The sequence below is a fragment of the Marmota monax genome, unplaced genomic scaffold (genome assembly GCF_021218885.2).
Source record: "Marmota monax isolate L192 unplaced genomic scaffold, Marmota_monax_Labrador192_F-V1.1 WCK01_AAM20220418_F8-fsc00192, whole genome shotgun sequence".
Taxonomy (NCBI): domain Eukaryota; kingdom Metazoa; phylum Chordata; class Mammalia; order Rodentia; family Sciuridae; genus Marmota; species Marmota monax.
The window spans coordinates 3,156,179-3,173,080 of NW_026693786.1; the positions used below are offsets into that span (position 1 = coordinate 3,156,179).

The 16,902-nt window shown below is 35.7% G+C and overlaps 1 protein-coding gene across 4 annotated transcripts in view; it reads left to right on the forward strand.

The window, feature by feature from the left end:
* Atp7a (ATPase copper transporting alpha) overlaps positions 1–16,175 on the forward strand; it is a 148,070-nt gene extending 131,895 nt beyond the window's left edge. For all 4 annotated transcript variants that reach the window (XM_058584912.1, XM_046462140.2, XM_058584911.1 and 1 more), the window contains 7 exons: positions 1,082–1,298; positions 6,173–6,319; positions 7,472–7,614; positions 8,833–9,036; positions 9,557–9,674; positions 11,641–11,743; positions 12,120–16,175. In XM_058584912.1, coding sequence (XP_058440895.1) covers positions 1,082–1,298; positions 6,173–6,319; positions 7,472–7,614; positions 8,833–9,036; positions 9,557–9,674; positions 11,641–11,743; positions 12,120–12,396 — 1,209 coding nt within the window. In that variant the 3' untranslated portion in view covers positions 12,397–16,175. The remainder of the gene's footprint in view (positions 1–1,081; positions 1,299–6,172; positions 6,320–7,471; positions 7,615–8,832; positions 9,037–9,556; positions 9,675–11,640; positions 11,744–12,119) is intronic.
* The last annotated feature ends 727 nt before the right edge of the window (positions 16,176–16,902 follow it).

The following is a 16,902-nucleotide window of genomic DNA, read 5'->3' on the forward strand; positions in this document are numbered from 1 at the left end:
CTTGCTTTTTATTTGGTTACATGAATTTTCTGTATCATATTGTTTTTAATGACTATTCTGTTGTATGATTGATTTTTTTGGCTCTTATAATGTACACTGTACATCTTCATGAGCTTTTGTAAGTCCATCTCTGTTAAATGCCTCTCAGTGCAATTGCTAGATCAAAGGATGCTTGCAATTAAATTTTGATGAATATTAGAAACACCTATATGATGAATATTACCAATGCCCATATAAGAGTTTCTACCAGATTATACCAGCACCCAAAGTTATGGCTGCTCATTTCCCTACATTCTTAACGATATTTTTGTTCCAATTTAACATGAAAAACATTTACTTGTTGATGCTTTGCTTTGCATTCTTTAATTATGAGTAAGGTTGAACATTTTTTGTGTTTATTGGCCATTTGAATTTGTTTTTCTCTAACCTGTCTGTATCTTTTGCCTGTTTCCCCATAGGTCTGTCTTTTTCTCATTGATTTGCATAAATTCTTTATTAATTATCTCTCATTCACTTTACACTTAAAAAGTGACAATTTTATCACTGGTGTTGCCATTTCTTCATTTGTTCTTTCCTCTTACTAACTGGCTTCTTTACACTCAAATCAAACAACAGACAGGATGAAGATATAAAGAGCCAGGAAACAATGGTGGCCCCCAGAATTCTTTGGGCTTACTAAGGACACAGAATGAGATGATAGTGTACTCTGGTAATTAAAGGCCCTGTTCTTTATTACCCTTTGCCCTGCACTGAATAGAAAACCTGACTTGATTGCGAATTAAAAATTTAACTTGTGATTCTCTATTGGAAATGGCAGAGAATAGCAGGGCTTCCATATTTTCTACAAATTTGAGACAGTAAAATTAAAACAAAGGATTTTGAGACTCTCCTGTAACTTTGTATGTTATACTCAATGCTCTGTTTCTTTATTCTTATCAAAATCCACTATCAAGTAGGCAATGATACATGACAGTTTTATTCAAAATACTTAGAATTCACCAGGAGTATTCTTGGATCTTGCTAATGGATGACCTTGGATTATCAGATCAACAGAGGAAATTCTTCTGTTTCTATTTGTTAGGAGCTGGATACTGAAACCTTGGGTACCTGCATAGATTTCCAGGTCGTACCAGGCTGTGGTATTAGCTGTAAAGTCACCAATATTGAAGGCTTGTTACATAAGAATAACTGGAAGTTAGAGGAAAATAACATTAAAAATGCATCCCTGGTTCAAATTGATGCAAGAAATGAACAGTCATCAACTTCGTCTTCCATGATTATTGATGCTCAGCTCTCAAGTAAGCTAATTTTTCTTTGTAGTATAAATAATGGTGCAGTTATGAACAAATGGCTAATTTTATAACCCTGAACTGTTATATAAGAAACAAAATTTGGCATCATGATTTCATTCTCTCTTTACTATGGGTCATATGATATCTTCACTCAGTTTACTTAAGAACACTTCCTAACTGTTTTCATTGACACCACTATAGGGTGGTCAGGTCTAGTTTTAGTTGCTCTTCTGTGATCCTTCTTTTATTTCTCACTATGACTATTCCCCACTGCAAATTATTGTATTTATCAAATAGAAAATTATGGTTCTCGGGCATGCATTCTTTCTATTTTTGCCCAAATTATTCCTTTTTCATAGGAAGAGATGTCCCTTGTCTTGCCTAGCAAATTCCTTCATCTTTGCTCTAGATTCTATGCTCTCTTAATTCCTTAGGGACTTACCTTTCTCTGTCATATTCCATTGCTTCTCCATTTTCCAACTCTTTTTCTGTAGTAGCTTCTTGTCTATAGGCTTCCATTACCACTCCAAAATCTGTATTTTTGAATATTCCTCCCATCAAAATCACTATATTCCCATCTAGACTCTTTCCTTTCCTTTGTATCTAAGCTTTGAGAATGAGTAGGCTCATTCATTGAATTCACTTATTCGATTCAGAATCATGCCTTAGTTCATTGTAATCTGGCTTCCATTCCATCCATACTACTGAAACTATATTTTCTAGGTCACTCAGAGCCCTCTTCAGTGGTCACTTTTCATCTTCATCCCATGTGACTTCACTAAGACATTTGATGATGTTTATTCCTCTCTAACACTCTTTCCTCCCTTTATTCCATGACCCTGCTTTCTCTAGATTCTCTCTCATATCCTTGGCTGTACCTTGTAATCCTCCTTTAATTCATCTTTTCTTCTGCTTTCAAATATTGAATATCCTCAGGAATGTATTTGTTTTTATTTTTTTCATTTTTAATACTTTCTCTGTACAGTCTCATTCGTGCCTATTATTTATTCCTCTACTTACAGGCCTTCACTACTGTAAAACCTGTATCTCTGGCCAAGGCCTATTTCCTGAGCTTCCCACTGATCTTTTTTCTGCCTCTAAAACATGATCTATCCACCTAAGTGTGCCATTACTTCTCCACCCATTTATTCCTGAGCGATTTTGCTAACATGCAGATATGATCATATAATTTTCTGTCCTATGACTCTTTTATAGTGGTTTATGACCTATTTTGTGAATCATGAATCTTTTGGAGGAATGTAATGAAAGCTATGGATCTATCCTTTACAATATGTTCGTTATAAGAGGTTCATGTGTATCCTTGAAGCCCATCCATAGATCTTGGTTAAGGATCCCAGAATTTGTGTGTGTGTGTGTGTGTGTGGTGCTGGGGATTGAACCCCCGGGCCTTGTACATGCAAGGCAAGCACTCCACTCTACCAACTGAGCTATATACCCAGCCCAGGATCCCAGATTCAATGGTTCTTTCTCTCCTTAGCTCAGAGTCTCTGGACTTTGTTCAAGATCTATTCCCTGTGCTATGTCTCCTGCCTCCCTATATCACTCATTTTGTCTTTTCCATTGTTCCACATGTACTCTATGTTCCATCCATACCTAACTACTTAGTTTCCTCCTTACAGTGTGTCATTTCATGATTATTAGATAATTTCACTTACTATTTCCTCTATGTAATATTCTTACACACAAATAGCATTTACCTGGTGAAATTACGATTACCTTTCAAGACCAAGCTCACTTCTTTCTTCACTGACTGACATATATTGACAGAGACAATTGCTCTTCTTAAATAATAATTGTACTTAATCTCCATTTTTGCACTATATAGACTACACAATAATTATTTATACACCAGCCATCTATACTAGTCTGTGACTTTTTATTATTTGTCTGTGGACTTCTGAAATCAAGAACACGGATACATAGAAAACCATTCAACAGTTTTTGTTGAGCAGATTGTTCAAGGCACTAAAGAATCAGCAGAGAGGGCTGGGGGTGTAGCTCAGTGGTAGAACTTGTGCTTAACATGTGGAAGGCCCTGGGTTAAATTTAATTCTAATTCAATCTATTTCTCTCTCTCTCTCTCTCTCTCTCTCACACACACACACACACACACACACACACACACACACTCGCACTCACACGAGAACAGAAAACATAGTATGATGGAGATAGCGTGCCATGGAAGGAAATGAGCAGGGAAAAGGGTATGGAGAATGCTGGGATTAGTGGGTACCATTTTTTTTTTTTTGTGTGTGTGTGGTGCTGGAGATTGAACCTAGGGCCTTGTGCATATGAGGCAAGCACTCTACCGAGTGAACTATATCCCCAGCCCATGGGTACCATTTTTATATAGGCTGATCAGGGTAGGCCTCACTGAGAAGATGGTGTTTGAGCAGATACCTGAAAGGGTTGAGGCATAAAGCTATATGAATATCCATGACATAAGCATTCAAGGGAGGAGGAATGGCAAGTATGAAAGCCTTAAGTCAGGAGTGTACTTGATTTGTTTGAGTAGTGGCAAGAACAGTATGGCAAGAGCAGAATAAATGAATTGGAAAGGGGTAGGAGACAAGATCAGAGAGGTAGTATGGGACTAGATCATGTAAGGACATTGAAAAGACTGTTTGGGGGCCTGGGGAATATAGCTCAGGTGGTAGAGTGCTGGCCTCACATGCACAAGGCCCTAGGTTCAATCCCCAGCACCACAAAAAATAAATAAAAATAAGGAGTTTGGTTTTTACTCTTAGGAAGCTATTTAAGGGTTTTGAGTAGAGGAAGAGACAGAATCTGACCTGATGTTTTCACATTGTCCCTCTGGATGCTCTGGTAAAAATACACTATGGAGATAAGAGTTGGGGGCAAGGGCAGAAGCTGTAAAATGAGTTGCTGGGCTGTTACCATCATCTAGATTCTGATTCTAAATGTGTCGTGAAGGAAGAATTGAAAGATTTTTTTCACAGGTTGCATATCTGGGGTAGGAGAGAAACCAGAGTCAAAATTTGTGTTGTGGTTTGTGGCCTAAGCAGTTGGAAGAATGGAGTTACCCTTTAAATAAGATGAGCAAGACCACAAGAGAGGTAGTATTGGAGAAATGATCAGAAGTTAGTTTTATACATGTATTTGAGTACCTATTAAATGTTCAAGTGGAGATGTCGTATAAATGAAAATTTCTGGCTACAGGAGTCAGAAATAGGCTGAGTCATACATATAAATTTAGGAGTCATTTGCTTATAGATCTGTGATGTCCAGTACAGTATCCACTAGTTATATGATACTATTTAAATTAAGATTTAATTTAAAATTTAGCTCTTCAATCTTAGTAGCCCCAATTCAGAGCTCAATAGTCAGATGTGTGTGTTAGTGGCTACTATATTAAACAGAGCAGATACACAACATTTCCATAATTATAGAAAGTTCTTTGGACAATGTTGATATGAGTAGTATTTAAAGACACGAAACTGGATAAGATCACAAAAGAGGTGCTAAAGTCTGAACCCCAATGCACAACAAATTAAGAGGTCAGGGAGATGAGGAGGGATTAGCCAAGACTGAAAAGTGCTGAACAAGGAGTTATTCCCAAGAATGTGGTATTCTAGAAGCCAAGCAAATAAAGCATTTCCAAAAGGAGGGAGTAAACAACTGTGTTAAATGCTACTAATAGGACAAGTAGGATGATAGTTGAGAATTAACCAGTAGGTTTATTAGAGTAAAGGTCACTGGTGTAGGGTGTAAATGATTCATTGGAATAGGAGAGGCAAAAACTTTATTGGAGGGGCTGGGGGTGTCGCTTAGTGGTGGAGCACTTGCCTAGCCCATGTGAGGCACTGGGTTTAATCCTCAGCACTGCATAAAATAAAGGTATTGTGTCCATCTAGAACTAAAAAAAATCTAAAAAACTTTATTGAAGTGGGTTCATGTAAGAATGGGAGATATGAATTGAAGACAGTCAATAAAGAACACTTGAGAAATTTTGCTGTGTACACAGGCAGAGAAATATGGTTGCTAAAGCAGTAGGTGATATTGAGAGGGGTTTTTAAAGTTAGGACAATGTGCAGTAGAGATAGAAAAGGAGAGGGGAGAATTGTTGGAGAGATGTTCTGAAATAAGCAAAAGAGGGGGATCTAATGCACAAATGGAGAGGTTGGTCTTAAAATTTGGAACAAAGTCAGTTTATAAGAATTGAAGGGATGGCAACTTATATGGACACAGGAGGTGCAGATCACTAGGCTAGATAATGAGAGCTTGTGGAAGTTGTCTTTTAATTGCTTCTATTTTCTTTCTGAAGTAGGAGCCAGAGTTTTCATCTAGTATGAGAATGGGGGAGGAGAAGCTGGAGATTGGAAAAGAGAGGATAAGGTGTAAAATAGTCACCTAGAAGAAATGGAAAATGAATGACCTAAGGAAATATAGATGAACTTCAAGACAGCACTAAGGGCTCACTTAAAGTTAGTGGTTACAAGTTTAAAATGAATCATTAACATGGTGGCATATTTATGTCCAACATTCAGCTACTGATGCACAATAAATATTTTGAACTTAATTGAATTGCTATGGAAGGTCAAACAGAAAGCTTCACCAAGAAAGTGACATTTGAATTGGCTCTTGAAGAATACAATGAAGTTTACTATTTGGAGCAGAGAGGTAAAAATATTCAGGTTAAGGTAGCAAAATATACAAAGGCCCAGAGACATGGAAGAGCAGAACATATTCCCAGAAAATTTGAAAATTGCTATTCCAGGTTGTATTCTACCAAAAATATGCTGTACTTACTACAAGATTAGACAGGAAGAACTGGCTTCATAGAGTTTCTATAAAGATTACATGAGCTCACCAAATGTTATTTCTGTACTTACTTTCAGATACTTTTAATACTCAGCAGTATAAAGTCCTCATTGGTAACCGTGAGTGGATGATTAGAAATGGTCTCATCATTAATAATGATGTAGATGATTCCATGACTGAACATGAAAGAAAAGGTCGGACTGCTGTATTGGTGGCAGTTGACGGTAAGGTTTTCCATGAGTATGTTGTGATTCACTGTTGTAATCTCAGTTGTTTCATGCGTGTTTTGGGTATTTTGGGGTCTTTTTGTTTGTTTTTGTTACTGGTGATTCAACTCAGGGGTGCTTACTACTGAGCTACATCTGTAGCCCTCATTTTTATTTTGAGACCAGATCTTGATAAGTTGCTGAGAATCCTGCTAAATTGCTGAGGCTGGCCTCAGACTTGTGGTACTCCTGCCTCAGCATCCCAAGTCTCTGGGATTACAAGTGTGAGCCACCATACCCAGTGCTTTCTTGCGTATTTTTGAGAGACTTCTGAACTATGTGGGTTATTCACCAGCCCCCTGGATACAAAGTGAAAACATTAAATAACGTATGATTTTTACTGAGTAATTAAAATTTCCTGGGCTAGGGCCCAGTACTATAAAAAAGAAGGGAAAAACTCTTTAAAAATCCTCTTCATTTGTCTACTTTTATTATTTTATTTCTTAGCCTGTTTTAAATAAATAAAAGCCAATCATGGATTTGTTTAAAAAAACCCAAAATAGTTGGGGATGTAAGTCAGTGGAGGTAAAAAATATAGAACAGCCTCACTGTTGCTGAGGCTGGCTTTGAACTCATAATCATGACTCAGCCTCCTGAGCCACTGGGATTACAGGCATGCACCACAATGCCTGGCTTACTTTTGTCTTTTAAATAGAATAAAATAAGTATTTTGCAGTAATTTTTTTACCTATGTTAAAATGCCAGTTTTAGCTCCATTCACACACCCCTTTTGCTCTAAAAAGAAAAAAAAAAGTATTAGTTGTCAGTTTCATTTGCTTTTAAATTAGCTAAGAAGTGTTTATAGCTATTGGCAAATAACTATTTAAGGAAAGGAAAAGATTATTTTAATATCCAGTAAGGTCTCTCTTTTGTTTTCCTATTACTACCTTTGTTAGTTACCACTACTTTACTCTGTGAAGTTTTCATAACCAGATATGAAAGTTGATTATAGGGTTAGTGGTATAAAGTCTGTATGAGTTCAGAGACGTCTTGAGTTAAGTCAAGCCCTGAACAACTTTACAAAATTTATTTCTTTCTGAAATGTTACATTAAAATATTATTCTACTTTTCACCGTATTCCAAACTGTCTTCTGCTGCTTCTGTTATTAGATGAGCTGTGTGGCTTGATAGCCATTGCTGATACTGTGAAGCCTGAAGCGGAATTGGCTGTTCATATCCTGAAATCTATGGGCTTAGAAGTAGTTCTGATGACTGGAGACAACAGTAAAACAGCTAGATCTATTGCTTCTCAGGTAATTGGTTTATTTAGTTGTTGGGGTGTGGGCATGTAGTAACTTCTAATTATTCATATATATTTTATTTCCTGCATTCAGATACAAAAAATTCATATGACCTGTTATTTTCATTATTACCAAATAGATTTAGTTGGTTCCTTAAGGAAGGATTAGCATGCTATACTAGAAGGATTTTGAGCTTTGTGTGTTCCTAGTATAAGTAAAAGGGTATTTGCTTAGCTCATTGGATGCTTGAGTGACCCTATACACCAGTTTCTGTTGATGCTTCCTTTGAAATGTTGCTCGTATTCTTCATAGTGCTGTCAGCTTAAGCCAGGTTCTCATCATCTCTTGCCTGAAATATGGCAATAACACCAGACAGGTTCCTTTCTGTTCAGTCCCAAACACCACTAATGGAACCATTTCCTAATGCACCACTTTGACATACCACTTTTCTGCTGACCCCTGCATTTGCCTTACCTCCAACATTTTTCAATCTTTTCTACTTGGGAATGCCTTCTCTCCTTTTCTAATAAATAATACAAGGAATATATGAATACATTCTATATAAAATATAGAAGGATGTAAAGAGTTTGTCACCCTTTTCCCATTCTTTGAAATGTTGCTCGTATGTCTAGTTCTACCCCTTCTGCTTACAAATGCATATATATGTTCATATACAAATGTATAATTCTGGTATTTTGAACATCAAGTGGGATCATTTTATAAGGATTATTCACTAGTTTGTTTTTTTAATATAACTATTCCTTAGAACTTTGTTCATGTCTGAACATATAAAGTTATTTCATTCTTTCTATATTGTTTCATGGAATTCCATGGTATGGATTTATCAAAATTTATTTAACCATTCCCCCAATGATGGACAATAAGGTGAATTTGAAAGGTTTTTTTTTGGTTTTAAACAGGCATTAATAAACATCTTTGTATATGTACATGTCTGTCCAAAATACATCTAGATGTAGAATTGCTGTACCAAATGATGTGTACACTTAGATAAATGTTGCCAAATGCACCCCCCCCCAAAAGACAGTGCCAGTTACACACTCAACAACAGTATATAAGAATGCTCACTTCCCATATTATCACTGGATATTATCAGTCATTTAAAATGTAGACATCTGGTGTGTAAAAAAAGAGGACTCATTATTACCCAGTTATTCTTCTGGTACTCAGTATTATTTCTTGAAATGAATTGAGTTTATTTTCCTCCTGTAGGTTGGCATTACTAAGGTGTTTGCTGAAGTTCTACCTTCCCACAAAGTTGCTAAAGTGAAGCAACTTCAAGAGGAGGGGAAACGTGTAGCAATGGTAGGAGATGGAATCAATGACTCCCCAGCTCTAGCAATGGCAAATGTTGGAATTGCCATTGGCACAGGCACAGATGTAGCCATTGAAGCAGCTGATGTGGTTTTGATAAGGGTAAGTCCAATGGCCTGACCTCTGAGGAACATGAAACTACCCTACATGGTCAGTGATAATGTCATAAAATATATTGAACACACTATTTCTGCCTTAATTCCCATGTTCTTAGTTATTAAGACTATGAGTATTTGAGGTGGGAGTATGGGAAATCTTACCAATTACCTATTGACTTTCTCAATGCAGCAATGTGAGTGAGAATTCTAAGCTTCCAATGTGAAGAATAAGATTTAGGAATATATTTATAATACAGTTATCTTCAGTAAATATTTGTTGAGGTTATTTTAATTATATTTAATTCTTATACCAGCACACAACCCTAAAAGTGTTTTCAGAACCTGGGAAAATTTTCTGTAAAACATCTTCCAAGTCTGATTCAAGTTTTAGCAGTGTCTGAGATTTGTGGTTAATACACCTATTACTGTAATGTATACATAGTTGTCAGTATACACAGTGTCAAATATAAAAGTTACTAGTAAAGTTAGTCTCTCACTAACATCATAAATATTTCTGTTCTTAGAATGATCTTTTGGATGTAGTGGCAAGTATTGACTTATCAAGAAAGACAGTCAAGAGGATTCGGATAAATTTTGTCTTTGCTCTAATTTATAATCTGGTTGGAATTCCCATAGCTGCTGGTATGTGACTCTTAACTATTATTGCTTTTTACTAAAGTCATTAGAAACCTATTATATTGGATGATTTAGTATTATTAGTTTTTAGCTTAGTTTTTGTATATAACTTGCTGCCATAGTGAGAAGTAATGTTAAAGCCAATATTTTTTTTTCATTTTTCAGTGGTGTTCTTTATAGTGTAAGAATGTATGAGCATTCTGACAGGTTTCTTTTCCCCTCAACTTTACATTCTGAAAATTGTCAAATCTGCATTAACATCAAAAAATGATACAATGAAAATCTGTGTACCTTTTACCTAAGCTTAAAAATTGATATTTTGCTGCATAGTGTCATCTCTTTTTCCATATATCCACATACACAGTTATTTATTCATTCATTTATTTTTCTGCCAAAGAGAACAGATTTACTTTTTTTGTAAAGCTTTTTAAAATTTTTTTAGTTATACATGGACACAATATCGTTATTTTGTTTATTTATCTTTATGTGGTGCTAAGAATCGAACCCAGTGCCTCACATGTGTGAGGCAAGCACTCTGCCACTGAGCCACAACCCCAGCCCAAGAACAGATTTGCTTTTTATTTTTAACAGTGCTGGGAATTGAACTCCAGGGCCTCGAGTATGCTTAGTAGTGCTCTACTGCTGAGCTACACATCCTCAGCCCCTTTTGTTCTTTATTTTGAGACATGGTCTCACTAAATTGCTGAGGCTGGCCATGAACTTGTGATCCTCTTTCCTCAGCCTACTAAGTAGCTGGGAATTATAGGTGTGTATCCCCATACCTGGCCACAAATATACTTTAATTTCATTACCCAAACATAGCCATTGTTTGCATTTTATATTTCCTTCCAGTCTTTTTTACTCTGTGTCAGTTTTGGTCTAGTAGTATAGTTGTGATTTGTAGCATACACAGAATTTTCAGTTCTTAATACTCTGTTATAGTCAATAGGTGTTATTTTAGGTTTAGAGACCAAATGAGATGGATTAAAGGTAAATGGCCAAGAAATAATAATTTAGGATCATTTAATAAGCATCTGAGAATCTCCTAAATTTAGAGGCCTGATAGGAGTTGGTAATGACAGGAGAAATAGCTATCCATTTCTACTTATTCTCTCTGGTTTTGAGAGACAAAGACATAAAATGACATGAAAACAATTACAAAGCTGTTTATCAACAAGGACATAACAAATGCTAAAGGGTCAAAGAGCAAAAGAACAATCTCAGCCCAGTAAGATTAATTCATGGAGTAAGTGATTTTTAAAAAAACTATACAAGTAATATATGATCACTGTAGAACCAGCAGAAAAATTCAGATAAGCACATAAAAATTTAAAGTATAGTAAGTCTATATTTATCTCCATTATATGAGCAAATATTAAAATGTCTGTCAAACCAAGTGTGGATGAGTTTATAGAACATGAACTCCCATACACTGTTGGAATTGTGAATTGGTCCAGCTCCTTTGGAGAACCAAGGAATATCCACCTAAAGCTGGATCATGTTATCATGACCCAGCAATTTTACCCCTAGGATGTACCATAGAGAAAGTCTCAAACATGGATACAAGGAGACATACAGGAATGTTCACAGCAATTTTAATGAAAAATTGGAAAACAAAGAAAAAAAAGAAAAATTGACAACGTAAATCCTTACCACAAAGAAGATAAAATGCTGAAGAAATATCAAAGAAATCATTTGTGTGTGTGTGTGTGTGTGTGTGTGTGTGTGTGTGAAAAACGCATTGATGGGGCTGGGGTTGTGGCTCAGTGGTAGAGCAATTGCCTAGCATGGGTGAGGCACCACATTAAACAAATAAATAAATAAACAAACAAAATTGTATTGTGTCCATCTCAACTAAAAATAAATAAATAAATAAATAGATGAATAGATAAATAAATAAATAAAATGTTAAAAAAAAGCACATTGATGATCTGTTTAGTACTGCCTACTGTAATCCAAACTCATTTTCTAGGGGTTTTTATGCCTGTTGGTTTGGTTTTGCAACCCTGGATGGGATCTGCAGCAATGGCTGCTTCATCTGTTTCTGTGGTACTTTCTTCTCTCTTTCTTAAACTGTAAGTATAATGGTTTGCTCATTCTGTTTTTTTTTACAAACCTTTTATCATTCATGGTCAGTCTTGACCATGGATCAATAATAAACTCAAGCCATTCTTAATAATAATTATTAAGCAATAATAATTAATAATAATTAGCTATGTAATTGTCACTTCATGTAGTTTATGCATAGTAACCAGTAGCACCGAGATAAAATCTAGTCCGGCTAAAATCTGGTTCTGAGAATAGAATTTCTGATCATTTCAAGCTACCTTCCTAGCAGTGATAACCTTTGTACATTTCATACCAGTTACATCTTCTTTCATTTGTTGATGTAACAAGCACCTTATTCATCACTTGGTTATTTTAAACTTGTATCCTTTTCCATGTGTCCAGTTATAGGAAACCAACTTATGAGAACTATGAACTGCGTTCTCGGAGCCAGATAGGACAGAAGAGTTCTTCAGAAATCAGCATTCATGTTGGAATAGATGACACTTCAAGAAATTCTCCTAAACTGGGTTTGCTGGACCGGATTGTTAATTACAGCAGAGCCTCCATAAACTCACTATTGTCTGATAGACGTTCCCTAAACAGTGTTGTTACTAGTGAACCTGACAAGCACTCACTCCTGGTGGCAGACTTCAGGGAAGATGAAGATACCACATTGTAAAGGCAATAGAGAGCACTGCTATTTGAAATTGTTATGCACTGATACAGCGTTCATGCTATTACTTTAGCTTTTCAAAATATTGTGGAAAGATTTTATGTTGGTCTCATGCTCTTCTTACATGAGGGATTCAATTTGAGTTGCATGTTTCAGGGCATGGGCTCTGAACCTAGCTTTATTTCAAATTAATTTGCAGCATTTTTTGCTTTCTCTAGTGATAGATATGGAAGAGCAGTGAGGTTTACGACAAACCCTACAAGTACAGGTTGCTGAATTGCTGCTAAAATGATAGAATATTTTTATTTGACCAAAATAGAGGCGGGGTGGGCAAGAAAAGGATAATTAAAAATTTGAAGATTTGAGAGCATGATTTTAAGGATATTTTTGAGTCTGTAATGCTGCCCCACTGGGGACCAATGACTCTCAAAGCACTAATTTTAGAAGGGAAACAGTTGAAACTGTTTAAAAATAGATGTGCCTTATTTATTGTAGTTTTCTTTCCCCTTATCTCCCTGCATCCTTGTCTTTGCAGTTGCTTTCTTGGATTCTCCAAGATGTCTTCTTTCATTATCTTCCTTTAAGTTAGCCAAATTTCGGTGGTTGTTTCATTGATAAAAATAACTGACAATTTTTCCAATACCTTGTTCCTTTTTAAAAGTTTTTGTAGCTAAAAAGACCTTAAGGGTCTGTAGGGATCCCTGCCTCCCATCTTTCCATTGTTGTAAGAAATATGTTACCTTCTCCCTTCAATCTCCCTAGCTTTGTGCTAGCTTTCAATTCACTCCTGCTGAGCTTAGCTCCAAGTTGTTCATTTCAGAAAATTAACATTTTGAGCCTCTTTCATTCAAAAGATTTTCAAAGATTAACACTACTATATTTAATATATACAATTTCTTGGCTGATATATATAATTTAATAGATTTTAATTATCTTTTATTGTTTCATACAGGCTGTCAAGATGACTTTAAAGTAATGCTATTACAAAAAGCTGATTGTACCAAAAACTACAGTAAATTTGTAATATAGAAATTAGAATTTTCCTAGGCTGTAATATCTTTTAGCCAAATATATACTTTTCTCTTGTTTAAAACATTTGCACTTACTATGTGTGGTGGCACACGCCTGTAATCCCAGTGACTGGGGAGGCTGAGACAGGAAGATTGCAAGTCTGAGGCCAGCCTGAGCAACTTAATGAGAACCTGTCTCAAAATAAAAAATAAAAATAAAAAGGGCTGGAGTTGTAGCTCAATAATAAAGCACCCTGGGTTTAATCTCTGGTGCCATAAAAACAAACAACAGCAAAACATTTGCACTTATATAGTTAGTGTTCTTGGTAAATTTAGGAAATTGTTCCTATCGTCACATGGAAATTCCAGAGTGACCACCCAGGAGCTAATATACTAGTCAGAGATATGGTACTTACGTGACCATTTAAATTTCCTTGTTAATTGCAAGGTGGATTTCAGATGCAGAATATGTAAATGAAGGTTATTCATAGTAAATTCTCAACATTTTGTTCCCTTTGCCAGAATAATACCCAACACATAGGATTTGTGCTCAGTAAATGTTAGGTTTTTTTTTTCTTCCCTTGAGGTCAGTACTAAATATGAAAAATCATTTTTATACATGAGAGTCTAAAATCAGGTAGGAGACAAGGTTCTTCCTCTTCTACCCCTTTTCTCTTTTATCCTCTCTCTCTCTCTCTCTCTCTCATACACACACACACACACACAGTTTACAACATTATTTCATGCTGTCTTTTCACATTTGGAAAATATGTAATTTCTATACCCATCTTAAAGATAGAACAGAAACTTTTGATTAAGGTGCTATTAATCTAGAAAGGCAACCCATTTTAATAAAGTATGAATCAGTTTGTATGTTTAGGCTCTTTTTTTAGACCAATTTATGCCATCTTCCATGTTTACAGTTTGAGTTTGAATATTCATTTCTATAATTCCAGTGGAACATCATAACATGACTCATTTCTTCTATAAGAAACAGTTGGTATGACAGATGTATAATAGATTTTTCTTACTCTGGAGCCAAATTGAAAAAAGAAGCCCTCCCCCACACACAGTTGAACATAGGCAGTTAGTACTTTCACTGTGTGTATGTGTCAATCTCTTGGCCCTATATGCAGGTCATAGGATGTGAAAGGCAATAGCTTATGGTCTGGAAGTAATCAGGATGTAATTTCAATTCTTACTACAAGAACAGAAAACATGCTGTTTAGGAAGAGTCCTGTTTTAGATATCTGTAGCCACACTTGAATTCTCTGCCACAAGTCTCCTAAAATCTTAAACTATTAGCTACAGAAGGATGCTGTATTCACAGGTGAGAGAAGCAATTTATGGAGGGGATCAAAATCATTGCTTTCAGTTAGTAACTAAGTAACTAGTTACTAGTGAGAAATTTTATAAGTGTGTGTATCTACGTATTTATTCACATACATATGCAAATTTATATGTATGTGCACATATACATCCATCTATATTATCATCCAGAAGAAAAATGGATTTATATTTGAATTCGACATTTGAATATTTTGAAGTTCTTTATTTGTATTTTCTTTATCACTCTTCTGTATTCACTCAGCAACCATGCCCTCAGTCTGAAGATAACAAGAACACTTTGATATCTAGTGCTGGTGCAGACTCAGCTATGGGGCACCTTAACTTAAATATCCAAAGATGCCTTTTGAATTTCAAAGATTAAAACCCAACTAGAGTATTTAGTGTTGGAGTTTTAAAAAGTATGGTTGTCAGTTGTGAAAATAGAAATGTTATTTTTTCCTAGTTTAGTATCAACATTTTAGAATGTTAAATCTGATGCTTTGTGAACAAATGATTTTATATTGTGCTTTAATTTTTTAAAAATTATACTTTATTCAGATATACAGAATGCTTAAAATAGTACTGTAGACAAGATGTTTCCAAAAATTTAAGCGTGAATATATTTTCTGTACACAGCTTCAAATCAAAATGTGTGTAAGATGATTTTCTTTCCATGATTGTGGATCCTGCTTTAAAATGATTTTTCTGGATATTTATTTTACTTTATTTTGTTATTTTCTTTGGGTGAGGCATCTGGTTACTGGTTATTTTTAAAAGAATAAAAACATTCCTGTTATCACTCCATTTGGGGCATTTTTTTGTTTGTTTTCTTTCCTATATTTTTTAAAAATTATTATTTTACCAAATATTTTTAAAAAATATGCTGGGTGCAGTGATACATGCCTGTAATCCCAGTGGCTAGGGAGGCTGAGACAGGACGATTGCAAGTTCAAAGCCAGCCTCAGCAACAGCAAGGCACTAAGCAACTCAGTGAGATCCTGTTTCTAAATAAAATGCAAAATAGGGCTGGGGATGTGGCTCAGTGGTTGAGTGCCCCTGAGTTCAAATCCCAGTACCCTCACCCCCCAAAATATGGATTCATGCCTATTTTACACTGTCTTAAGTCCCTCAGTCTGGTATGAGCAATTAGATAAAGCACAAAGCATGAATTCTTGTTCTTCAGTCAAAAGAGCTTCTTTAGTGACATTGATCATAAATTCCTTTTGTAGCCAAAACCAGGCGTCTCAACCTTATGTTTTTAGTTAAAGAAAAGTTTTGCTAAATATTGTTAAACATTGTTTGATACCCAAAACAGCAGTGGACGATGTTGTGCAATATTCATCTACTGTAGTCAAGATAGTATTTTGTTTTTCCATAAGCATGTAGTTGATCATGTTTCTGCCGAGGATGTGCCTTCAACTTTATAATTATAGTGTTGTAAAAATGTATTTTTGTCAGTCTCTCTTTTGTTAAATCATCCAACTCTCTCTACCAGCAGTTCCAAATTACTCTTGTGTTTTTGTGTTTGTTTGTCTGCCCCCCCCCCCCAACTGTTAATCTACAATGTGGCAGGATTGGAGACAGCACTACACATTTGGTAAGAGTGGGAGAGAGGAAATCTATTTTCTTTCAGATTCCACTCAACCTGCCATATCATTTAGTGAGGATGAGAAACCAAAGAATCAAATCATTGTTCTCCTGGTTTTAGTAGTCTCTAATACAGTCTCTATAATAGAGTAGCTACCCCAAATGAGCTAAACAGACAAAAGAGCTTTTCTTGCTTTTGGGGCACCTTATACAGTGTGTTTGAAGATCCTACCCAAGATACAGTCCCATACCAAACACTCCTTTGAGTTAAGGGTTTCAAACTTACCTGAGAAATTAATTTCCATTTCTCACCAAATCTGTGGGATTATTCAAGGTGATGAGATAGGACAAAAGTCTCCTTTTTTGTTGGTTTCCTGAACTAATCTTAGAGAAGGATGTATAGTGATTGCAGTATCAGAGCTGGTAAGGTTTCAAAATTCTTTCCAGATCCACAAAACCTTCCTATTGAGGAATGCTTGCTAGGTGAAGGCATCGAAGACCCTGCTAGAATTCAAATAGAGATGAAAGAAATGGAGCTGTCTCTTTCACAAATTTGCCAGGGCCTAACAGCCCTACTTGCTAAATG